The sequence below is a fragment of the Archocentrus centrarchus genome, chromosome 8, assembly GCF_007364275.1.
Source record: "Archocentrus centrarchus isolate MPI-CPG fArcCen1 chromosome 8, fArcCen1, whole genome shotgun sequence".
Lineage (NCBI taxonomy): Eukaryota > Metazoa > Chordata > Actinopteri > Cichliformes > Cichlidae > Archocentrus > Archocentrus centrarchus.
In genome coordinates, this window is record NC_044353.1 from 26700343 (window position 1) to 26712597 (window position 12255).

The following is a 12255-nucleotide window of genomic DNA, read 5'->3' on the forward strand; positions in this document are numbered from 1 at the left end:
TTGTGTGCTGCAATAAACGAGCGGAAGAGGGCGCTGCTTCCTCGCGATTACTTTGTTGGTGTTGCTAGGATACCAGCTAAACGTGTGTCTTTTGCTACGGGTTAAATTGGCTTCAGGTTTCGGCAAAGACTGGCTGAAAGTGTCCAAAAATGGCAAGCACCGATGCAGACCTCAAAGACCAGCAGTCGAAGGACATGTTCTCCACTTTAATGGAAAATGGGAAATGGCTGTACAGCAAAGGAGAGTTTAAAAAAGCTATAGACAGCTTCACAAACGTAAGTGTGGTCTTGCTAACTGTTGCTCTGAGTTTTGAAGCTCTCTAGAGGTGGCTCGCTTTTTGTTTCTGTTCAGGCTCTGGCTTTAAAGCCTTGTGACAAAAGCTGCTTTGTTGGTCGGGCCAGATGTTACCTAAAGGTGGGACAGTTTGAAAACACTTTGAGAGATGCAGAAGCTTCACTTAAAAGTGACAAGTCGTTTTCCGAGGTAAGTGTTTATTTCTACTGTCATGATGGAAAATGAATGTCTAATTTATAGTTTCACTAAAACTCGGGCCTCCTTAAGTGACAGGTTTTTTTTTCCCCCTTTTTTCAATTACAATTTTAGGGCTTGTACATGAAGGCAGAAGCTTTACACTACATGGGAGAATTTGAATTTGCTCTGGTGTTTTACCACAGAGCCTATAATCTACGTCCAAAAACAGAAAAGTTCAGACTGGGTATGCAGAAAGCCCAGGAGGCCATAGAAAACTCTGTTGGCAGTAAGTGATGTGTTTATAGTATTGTAATCGTATGTAATCCTCGTCTTACCTAAAATCTTAACCACTTGTTCTGTGCCGTCTTCCAGGTCCTTCCTCTGTAAAACTGGAGATTAAAGGAGACCTATCATGTTTCAGCAAAGGTGGTGAGGTGAGTCTTTGTCTTCGGTAACTGTTCAAAAACACTGACGGAAGACTTAATCATCACAGTGTAACACAAAGTTAGTTAAACTCCAGCTACTGTGAATCCACTTCACCTGCTTTGATGCAAATGAACAGGTTCAATAGAGAGGTAAGAACAAAATAACCCCCAAAAAGGGAATGGTTTTGCAGGTGGTAGCCACAAACCATTGCTCTCTCTCTATATCCGCCCTGAAATTTTGCTATTTGCTAGTGTTCTTGTCACTACTGGTAGCATGGCACGGTACCTGCAGTCCATTCAGGTCGCACAGGTAGTTCACCTTTTCTAGTATGACGCATCTATCCAACGTGCTGTTGCAATAAGTTTATCTGTGTCCCAACACGGTTTCAAGAGTGTAGAGGAGATGCCAGGAGATGGGCTGTAGGAGGGTATCAACCCAGCAGCAGAACCAGTGTCACAGCCAGGACCTCTATAATGGCCTCCAGCAGGCTACTCATGCATGTTTCTGTCCAAGCTGGCAGCGAATCTGAGGGTTTCATCCTCTTTTTAGGGCTGTGGCAATTCTCCTTTTCCTCCTTGCACTAAGGAGCAGATATTACTGCTGCTGGCTTGATGCTCCTGGTATTTGTTCTCTTGGTTTTTTTATTTTATTGAGCAATGTATTTAACATGCGTGCTCAGAGGCAGAGATTTTTTTTAAGGATAAATGGTACAAGGGGAAGAAAAAATAACATCAATTAGAACTTCTTGGCAGTATTTGTGATTTAGCCACGATTACATGCACAAAGCCACTACAGTATACCAAAGCTGTAGATAAACTGATGAACAGTTAAATCCCTGCACACTTAAATCTTCTCACCACCCGTATGCATTCTATAGACAGTTGGAGTCATTGCTTCAGTTATGCATCTACCTCAATCCGAAGACTGCAGTTTTCTATATGCAGTGTTTAACCTGACCTCCTTTCTGATGCACAATGTTATGTTTCTGAACTGTCCAGAGAACACAACCAATTGCAGCTATCCAGAATCTCACAAATGAGAAAAAACAGATGACCCCAAAGAGTGAAAACACAACCAAAAATCTTCTGGGAGAATTTTGTAGTGACAAGAAATTTCTTGAAAATCTGATGAAAGATGAAGGTACCGTGCTATTCAGTCAACCTTTCTTTAAGTGTCACGTTCAGTACATTGTGGTTTCAAATGTAAACTGTTTCTCATCTAGCATTTATTGTTCAAAATGTTTATTTAAAACACAACCACTTCTTTTTCACTCATGTTAGACTAATATTTATAATTGTTATGTAATGATTTGCAGGCTTGATAAACGGAACAACAAAGGATGGGGAGCAGCTGAAGGACATCATTCAGAGCAGCCTCTCATGTCTTGACACTTGCGCTGAATTTTGGCACCAGGAGAAGCCGATTTCTGTACAAGACAGGACACAGAAGGTCATGCAGGTCGTGCAGCAACAATCCACAAAGCGCCGTCACAGTGCACCCTCTGACCCAGCTCGGTTTCTGATGAAAAGCCTGGATGAAATTGATGCAGGCAAGAGAGGGTTCTGGATAAATAGCAGTTCAGTTCAGTTCAGTTCCGTTTCAATTCAGTTTTATTTATATAATGCCAAATGACAACAGCAGTCACCTCAAGGCAGTTTATATTGTAAGGTAAAGACCATACAATAATACAGAGAAAACTCCAACAGTCAGATGGCTTCCTATGAGCAAGCACTTGGCAACAGTGGGAAGGAAAAACTCCCTTTTAACTGGAAGAAACCTCCAGCAGAACCAAGCCCAGGGTCGGGGCAGCCATCTGCTGCAGCCAGTTGGGGGTGAAGGGAGGGAAACAGGACAAAAGCCACACTGTGGAAGAGAGCCCGAGATTAATAATTACTCATGATTAAATGCAGAGTGGTGTATCAACACAGAGACAGAGTGAAAAGAGTTGAGTGAAGTAAAAAAACATTCAGTGCATCATGGGAAGCCCCCAGCAGCTGAGGCCTACTGCAGTGTAACTAAGGGAGGGTTTAGGATCCAGCCCTAACTATAAGCTTTGTCAAAAAGGAAAGTTTTAAGCTTAATCTTAAAAATAGAGAGGGTGTCTGTCTCCTGAATCCAAACTGGGATCCAATTCTAAGAGAAGCCAATATGGGAGAAATCTGCTCTCTCTCTCTCTAGTCCCTGTCAGTACTCTAGCTGCAGCATTTTGGATCAACTGAAGGCTTTTCATGTAACTTGATTCTTTCTTTTATTTTCAATTTGAAAACTCTCACTGTCACAGAGTTGATGTCGGGAAATGCAGAAGGTTGTCTGAAGAAGGCAGAAGAAGTCATGAAGATAGCCCAGAGGTGGTCAGATAAAGAGATTCCTAATAAAAAAGAGGTTCTAGACAGCTTGCACAGTTGCATTGGCAATGCTTTGGTTGATGTGGGAGATAAGTACAAAGCATTAGAGCATCATCAGAAGGAACTGGAGTTGGCTAAATGGTGAGAATATAAAGAAACTGCAGAATAAGAGTGAAAGTACATATTTGAACAAGAGATTAAACATTCAGTAATAATTTTCTTTACCGACAGCAAACTCCCAGGAGCAATGTCCAGTGCTCTTGACAACATTGGCCGAGTCTACGTTCAAACTGGACAGTTTGCACGGGCCATTGAGGTGTAAGTTAATAATCATATACCACCTGCACTTGAACCGTATTCATAAATTATTTGCTTATTTCTGACACAATTTATCATTTTCATTTTACATTTAAAAGCTGGGAAAAGAAGCTCCCCCTGGTTTGTGGTGATTTGGAGAAGACATGGTTGTTGCACGAGATCGGGTTGTGTTACCTGGAGCTTGATCGTCATAAAGAAGCCCGAGACTATGGCACCCGTTCAGTTGCTGCAGCTGATGGAGTCGCTGATAAGAAGTGGCAGATGAATGCCAATGTTTTGGTAGCACAGTCAGAATGTAATTATTTATTTAGATGATATCACTTAATATTAACATAATAGAGGCCTGCAAATCCAGTACTTAACTGCTTCAAGTTGTCTAACCTGATCCTGATTTACGCTTTGATATCAGTGAAGCTCGGAAACTACGAATCTTGTGTCACCCACTTTAAAAGAGCTTTGTCCTATGCCAGACTTCTAGAAGACAACTCTGCCATGGATGCTGTTGAGAAGGTTCACGCTTCTTTGTCATATACTTTCTTTTGCTGTCCTTTTAGTTAAATGAACTTTTTCTTTTTTTAATGCTGACATTTACCGTTTGCTTTCAGGCCCTTAATGAAGCAAAGCAACACCGAACACGAGAACCACTTCAGTGGAGACAGTTAAAAGTGCGACTTGAGAACAAGACAGAAGACGATTGATTTAGTGTTCACCTGTTTTTGTGTGTGTGTGTATTCATGTAAACGCCTGTATCGAACACAGAAACAAACCAATAAAGTATTAAATATGAAGGTCATATTAAGGGAGCCAATATCTCAGTTTTATAGACAATGGTTCACTATGTCTCTGTGTGTGTATATATGTATGTATATACATATATATACACATATATACATGCACACACTGTTCTCCTAAAAATATAAATGTTTATGGGAAGTGCTAAAAAGCTGAATTACTGATGTTCAGTATATGGCAGCATTATCTGTAGCGTTCCTTCTTAAAGCTTTCAGGCCCTTGATGACTATTTCTGATATTTTTTTTAAATGTATATATTTAGTTACAGTTGTGATGTTATAGTCAATCTAATTGCTGAGCCTGTCTTTTTGTTCTGTGGAAGTTCCACAAAGAACTGAGATATTCTCTGGAAAACCTCTGTTTACTGATATAAATGCTGCAACCTGGCACCTATTAAGTCCCCTTAATCTGTATTGCATTAGAAGTTCCCTGTATAGACAGTAACGTTTTATTAAAGAGAACTTCCTTATTTCACACCTCTCGCACGTCTGTCACAAGGCACACACTGTGTGTTTTGCAAATAGATGACTTCTTCCTGCACATTTCTTCCTGTCTTTTTTTTGTTTGCTTGTTTTTGCACATGAAACAGTCTGTTTACAGTTCGTGGCCTTTTTCACATAACCTTTATTTTTCTGCAGTTTTTAAGGGGTGTTGTCTTTTATTTAAGATAAGAAATATCTTTCAGTTTGTCCAAGTGTTAATGCAAATAAGTCATTCAGTTTTGCTTCACTGAGGCCTAGTTGTGGGGATAGGAGTGGCAACACATGAAATGCCCTTGTAATTTTGACCAGGGAAGAGTTTGCATATTAGATATATATGCAAAGTTAGATATACAGAAACTTGTGTTCCTTTTTTTGTTTTTGGACTCTGTTATCAATTTTTCTCTTAATTGTGAGTAATGTCAGTGGCCCTTGTCTGGTAGTGGGTGTGTGTGGGACTGGTCTTAGGGGGATATTTTTTGCTGTTTTGCTTTCATTTTCTATAATTTTGTTGGCATAATTAATTTCCCCTTTTTTTCCACTTATACTTTTTTTTTTTTAATATCTGTATGATTTAAGCTGCTTCTTGTAAAACACAATGGAGGGGGGGGGGCAGCACAGTTTTTCAAAAGAAGTATGCTTTATAAACACTGGTGATCAGCACAAAGTACAATGTTGTGTGTTGACAAATACCCTTTAAAACACATTTGAACTGAAAACATAAAACTTTAAAAAGTCCAAGTCAACTTTTTTGTCAATTCTGGACTATGTACAGGACATATACAGGATTAGCTAGAATAAAATGAAACAGCTAGAAGAGGGTGAGAGACATAAATGTGAGATATCGAGGATATATTAAAACCTGCATACAGTTATTGCTATCTATGTATAAAAATATGAGGTGTACAAGGGTTATTAAAATTGTGTCATCTATTTGGGACTCATTAAAGAGCAGACACAGTTTTAATGTGAGTTAATACTGGCACCTATTACAGCGTTATTTTCTCTATAGTTTTCTCTGAGCTTTTTCCGAGATCAATGCAGACACGCTGTAAAAAGAGAAGTAACCTTTAACGTGATATGAAAATTAGATGAAAGGCGCAGGCTGCACAAAAGAAAGACTGCACCGCATGGGCATACTTCCGGTCCCCAGGGGCGTGTCCTTTGCCACGCCCAATTGCGCGTTCCCGGGAATTACCGCCATCCTCCCCTTGAAGAGTGGGGCGGGTACGTGGCTGTGCTCAGGATTGCCTTGTCATTGTATCCAGAGAGAAACGCGTGGTCAGCGGCAGCCACCACCAGCTCCACAGCGGCGACGTAACTGGTAAGCGGGCGTTTTAGCGAACAAAACTCTTCCAAACTGCGTGCTACATCTCTTTTGTTTTCACGAGCTAATTAAACATAAGCTGATCTACCAGCACGTTTTGGCTTATTTACACCTCGCTTGTTTAAAGCTGTTGCGTCGTGGCGCTGCGCCTGGTGATGTTCCAGCTAATTTTACTGACTGCCAGATTAAATTGTTTTTGTCTGGGGTGCTAACAGTGGGTACACGCCACTCCCCGCCTAGCCACAATGTGCTGATAGTAAAATGCAGCCTAATCGTCAAACTACATCGAGTTCCTTTGTTTAAAATGGTATTTAAGATAACTTGGAGGCTGCCTCCGACATTTAGTTGAATTAAATGTAGTTAGCGTGGTGTTTTAATGTAACTGAAACTTTATTTAAATAAACGCAAAATACAACCACCGCCATTTACTGCTTATTGTCAATGAGATAAAGAGTAATGCATCTTAAAATGTTTTGTTGCCCCTTTTTAGTGTCTCTGGTTTCGGTTGTTGTGCATTATTATTATTTTTTTTAAACTGGAAAACACCGGGATTACCACCGAGCAGCTTGCCTTTGTTGCCACATTGTCTCGGGAGGACTATCCCTTCTGCCCCATGACACGTCGTAGTTTCGCACTTTGTTAAATCCGGCGTTTAGCAACACGTCTTTAACATTTGGTAAAATAACTTGCCACCACGGTTGCGCTATGAAGTAATAGCACTTCCGCGATGCCCCATTTTCTTTGCTGCCCTTTGTCTGTGCTTGCTGGCAAGCTTTGCCGCATATGCAAGATTTTAACACAGTACTTTCCATCAGTTTACCGGTGAACTGCCTTTTTCTTTTCTTTTCTTTATTCTTTTTCCTCGTGCTTTTACCAGATGAACGGGAATTGTAGTAAGGGGGAGGACAGGCCCAGCATTTGTCTTTCACTTCTCTATGTGCACAAAGCTGCAAACACCCCCCCACACACACACACACACACGCGCGCACCCAGTCCAAAAACCAACATTAAAGCTCAAGTTATTTGCATGAGAGGCTACTTTTTTCACCTTATGCAGATAGAAAATGATACGTTGTTGTGGGGGTGGGGAGGGGGAAAGCATCTGCAAATATTCAATGTTGTGTAACTTCCCGTTAAGACATTCTGATTGCAACGCTTGCAGAACTGTTTAAATTTGGCCTTTTCAATAACACGGTCCAAAAAAAAAAAAAAATGCTTTCAGAAGCGACAGTTATGGAAAGACTAAGTATGGAGTTCCTTTTTCATATATAGTTTTTTAAGACACGCTTGTCTACATATCTATATATTTAATACTAATTAAAGAATCTTTTACCAGAATTGCAGATATTTCTGATTGATGCTACTCTGCCAATCCCAGAATGTAATCTGGTCTGAAATCCCCTTCTATTCAGAGCTCATTTAGACTCCAGTCTTAAACAATACATAAATGGAGTCTCCCTTTACTAGCAATTTAGTTTCTTGAAATTTAGTAAACTGATAAAATTGTCTTCTGATTGTATATTTAAGGTGGCGTTTAAAGTTGGACTTTGAACCAGAAATGGATACTGAGAAGAGTGGTGAGGTTTTAGGTGCGTCAGAGACTCCACAGCAAGAGGAGACTGCAGTGGAAAAAGAGGCTGTGGAGACGCCAGTGGAATCCACAGAGCCTGAGAAGTCACCAGCTGCTGAGGAAACGACTGGGCAGATGGCAGTAAATGGTCATCAAAGTGAGGCCATAAATGTGAAAGAAACAGAGGAGCTGATTGGGACAATGCCTGAGGAAAATGATCCCGCAGAAAAATCTGATGCCGACTCGGTGCCTGGCGCAAAAGCATTACAGCAACCAGAAGAGTCATCTGAAAAGAAAATCTCTGAACAGCAGCCTGTGCCAGAGAACGACCCAGAATCTTTGGCTTTGCAAACGCCTCTGGCAGAGAGTGCCCCTGAACCAGAGCCAGCGAAAGCAGCTGAATCTGTTCCAGAAATAAAAGGGCAAACATTACCTGAATCAGCTGTGGTGCAGCCACCAGGCCCAACAGAGAAGGAGCAAGCTAAGACTGAGAAAGACGTACAAAAGATGGATACTGGGGCAGAAGGTGATGCCAGTGCTAAGCCTAAGGAGAAAGAAGAAGCCAAACCAGAAGAGACTGTGGTTGAGTCAGAAAAAACAGCAGAAGCTCAAATGGTAATGGCCGAGGCTTCAGCAGAAGTTGAAAATGTGAAACCTGAGTCTGAAGAGGATGTTGTCCCTGCTGCTGGCTCCCTGTCTTTTGCCTTTTTAGAACAGGAGCAGACCAAAGATGCCCTGCGAATCTCTCGCACCCTCCTTGTCCTTAGAGGCCTTCCAGGGAGCGGCAAAAGCTTCTTGGCACGTGCCATAGCTGACACCTACAAAGACCACTGCATCGTCATCAGCGCTGATGACTATGGTATTAAACCTGAAAAACCAGAATCGTGTGCAGATGGTTACAAGGCTCTGGATGAAGCCGTGGTTGCTCGCTGCACCGACGGAAACGCTTCCCCTGTGCTGGTAGTGGTAGATGATACCCACCACACCCAGGATCGGCTGGCCCGCTTGGGAGAGATCGCTGAGCAGCAAGATCTAGTTGCCCTCTTCTTGGAGCCACAAACTGAATGGAGGCGAGATCTTGCACTGCTGACCAAGAAGACCAAGCGTGGCCTAGAGGAGGCCCATCTGGCAGCCATGAAAGGCCCACTTGAAGAAGTGTCAATTCCTCTTTACTTTGGCTGGTTTCTCCTGTTCTCTGTCAAGAACAAGATTAAATGCACATCAATGGACTTCCTGAAAACACTGGACACCTTGGATGCCTTCAAGAAACATTCAGTTGACTGTGAGTGCATTTAATTTTTATTAAGCAGGTAAATTTGCCTAAGTGGGGGTAAAAGAGCTTTCTTTTTTTTTTTTTAGAGTCACAGGAAAAGCTGAGAAGGAGGTGGACCTTGAGCAGTACTTTAAACCCGCAGGAATCCTCCATTGCACTACAAAATTCTGCGACTATGGAAAAGCTGAGGGTGCCAAAGAATATGCGGAAAACCAGGTAAACCACCAACTTCATTTTTCCAGGAAATGAAAACATTCATTTACTTATAACTGCTGAATTAACATTTTAATACTAACATTGTGTTTAAAAGTTAATCTTTTGCATTTCCTCTTTATCCCCCCCGCCTTCCAATTCTCTAGGCTGTTATAAAATCCTATGGCTCTATCTCTGATCTGTCACTGGGTGCCTTCTTTGTCACCCCTCGCACTTGTGGTGCCAGAGTGTCCCTCACTGACGAACAGCTTCAGCTGTGGCCAGCTGATGCTGAAAAGCAGGCAGAGCCTGTCCCAGAGGCAGCTGCTTCACTGCCTCTGGGAAGCCGCGCCCATATCACTCTGGGCTGTGCAGAGGGTGTCGAGCCCGTTCAGACGGGCATAGATCTGCTGGAAATCCTGGCCCAGCAGGCAAGCCAGCAGGGGGAGCTGGTTGAAGAGATGGAGCTCGGGTCGCTGACCTATTACGGCGAGGGAAAGTGGCTGCTCAACCTCAGAGAGCCGATTTGTGTTCCAGCCTGCTTCTCCAGCATGTATGGGCGCAAGGAGCCCGAACCGACCAAAAAAGACCCTGAGAAGAAAAAGAAGCCAAAGTGTGCGATCTTGTAAACGGCAAACATGGGATGTGTGGTCTAGGATGACTGAATTTAAACTTGGGCTTCTTCTGTGTTAGTTTGGGATTTCACTTACAGCCATCCTAAATCCACAAGCTGTGTGCCTTTTTTTTTTTTTTTTTTTTTTACCGTTGATTTGCACCACAACCCAAGATGCCTTCAATCCCGTTAGGCTTAACAACACTGTTCAGTATTTTCTTTCACAGATCAGTGCCAGAGTTGCACTTCTTGGCTATTTGAGGTCTTGTTAGCTGCAGTTTCCCATAGTCTAACCTCCTTCAGCTCCAGTTATCAGTTCTTACTAGTTTTCCTCTATACATCAGTGTTTCTCAATATATTCAGCTGTGATAAACTAGGTACTTCCATTGCATGCATTGACATTAACACATTACTGACCTGCTAAGAGTAGCTCTGCCACTTTAACAGAATTTGTCTGGTGTTTCCTTTGGCGTAGTGGTATTGTCATTTCTGTGTTTTCGCAGCCTAGGACATGATAGTGACAATAAAATATGGGCCAAAGTTATGTATTTGAATAAGTGTATTAGACTGAATGTCATTTTAGAGACCCTTCCTTGTTAAATCTTTGCACTGTGCATAGTTTGAAAGGGAGAATGCTGGTGGCATTTGTTTCTGCAGCTTGCACTTAGTACTTATCAAATGCTGTGAATCCAAGTCCATGTTTTGCAATCTTTTGTACTGCGCGAGACTCATTGATCCTTTTTGAAAAGCACTTCATGAATTGCATTACAACTTGTATTCTGTGACGGTAATTTTTTGAAGGGCAAGTTCTACTTTGTGTAGCTCTTATGAATCACTATTTTTGCACTTGTTTTGTACACTTAATAAAGAACGTGCTTTGCTCCAGTCATTTGTCTGGTCACTCTGGTTTCGTGCGTGCAACAGTTTAGCCTCACATGGCTGTTTTCTCACAGGCTGTGCTTGTAGTTGTGCAGTCCAGCAGAGGGCACCGTTGATTGCTCCAATCACATTGAGGGTTTGCGGTAAGGTTACCTATAAATCCTTAATGGCTTCTAATTTAGTGTTTTTAAGAACTGGCTTTGATACGTGCATCTCCCCTTGCAGTATTTGCAAACATTGTAACAGACTGGGTTGCACCACTTGTCTGCTCTCTTCAGAGTATCTTGCACAAAAACTTGGCGCAGTATAAATGCCTCAAACTTCACTGTAGTAGACTGCCAAAAGTATTTCACGTGGTGATGTAAGTGCTCAGCTGTAATGTCTGCCCTTAAGCTGATGTTTAATCTAAAAGCACCTCAAACTATCCTAGCTTTCATTAGATGTTCTAATATACTGTTGTAATGTTGCTTTTTTTTTTTTTATAACACTATTGAGTTTGAGATATATTAGTTTTGCTCAATCTAAAAAAAAAAAAAAAAAAAAAAATCTATTGACTTCTTGTATGGAGTTAGGACTGGAGGCATTTTTTTCCCCCCCTCCTGGTTCGCTAAAGTGTGCTTAACCCTTACCTGCACTTTAATCTAAAAATAACTCAGACCGTGGACGGGTAAACTGTCATAATCTGATGTTCTATTTGCCATAAAGTTCATTTTCTGTCAAGACTGGATGTGCAGGATCAAGTGATTTCCTCATTGGCTCAGTGTAGATAAAGAACGATGTCAACCAATCACGATCAGCGGTGCAGGATCGCACCGTTTTCTCGCTCTGCCAGGTTTGTGAGGAAAACTGATGCCTTCAGGTGCTCCTTGAAATCGTCGCTTTTAATTCTCTTGTAATTTTGCGTGCTTTTGATAAAAGAAAAAATAATTACGTATTATGGAAACATAATGTAAAGATTAAAATTTAAAAAAGGACCTTATGAGAAAACTGAAATATGCAGAAGTGAACATTTGCAAGTTGGCTTTAATTCGTTATAAGCAGAAGTACTGTATGCAAACAAGTGAATTAGGTCTAATGAGGCCTAGTAATTCATCCGTGAAATAAACTTTTTGAAGTTGTCAAGGTTGAGGTATTTTAGGCCATTATGTAAAATAAAACAACCGTGTAATCTCTGTCAATATTTGATATATCATAAGGCGTATATATAATTTAATTTATAACATGCAGTAGAGTAAAAAGTGCAATTTCCCTCAGTATCTCAGATTTATATTCAAGTGCAATATGAATAAAAATCTTTACTATATTCAGTCACTGCAAAACTACATTAATATCAGCAATGTGTGATTGTTTGAGAACAACTGTGTTTCAGAAGCAGCACAGTGAAGAGGAGAAAATGGGCATGAGGGGAAAATGATTCATTTCAAAGCTTTATTGAGTGAGTCAGCTACAGAAGCAAAAATAAACATAATATATAAAATAAACATATACACATCTGCGTGTGTGTGTCCCATTTTTAGACTGAGTCCCATTCTATTATTTGCCTCTTGTGTGTCTTCCGCAACTTGGTTAT

At 41.2% G+C, this 12255-nt stretch overlaps 2 protein-coding genes across 2 annotated transcripts; both read left to right on the plus strand.

The window, feature by feature from the left end:
* The first annotated feature begins 70 nt into the window (after positions 1 to 70).
* odad4 (outer dynein arm docking complex subunit 4) lies at positions 71 to 4423 on the plus strand. The gene is made up of 11 exons (XM_030736387.1): positions 71 to 275; positions 352 to 483; positions 604 to 757; positions 844 to 905; positions 1896 to 2037; positions 2213 to 2446; positions 3179 to 3383; positions 3474 to 3560; positions 3659 to 3855; positions 3970 to 4070; positions 4166 to 4423. Exons 1-11 carry the CDS (start codon positions 150 to 152, stop codon positions 4256 to 4258), a joined length of 1533 nt encoding a protein of 510 aa, XP_030592247.1. The 5' UTR covers positions 71 to 149; the 3' UTR covers positions 4259 to 4423.
* A 1601-nt stretch (positions 4424 to 6024) lies between these two features.
* On the plus strand, positions 6025 to 10691 carry cnp (2'',3''-cyclic nucleotide 3'' phosphodiesterase). The gene is made up of 4 exons (XM_030736648.1): positions 6025 to 6155; positions 7686 to 9010; positions 9090 to 9217; positions 9361 to 10691. The coding sequence occupies exons 2-4, from the start codon at positions 7717 to 7719 to the stop codon at positions 9820 to 9822; spliced, it is 1884 nt and encodes a 627-aa protein (XP_030592508.1). The 5' UTR covers positions 6025 to 6155; positions 7686 to 7716; the 3' UTR covers positions 9823 to 10691.
* Positions 10692 to 12255: the final 1564 nt, after the last annotated feature.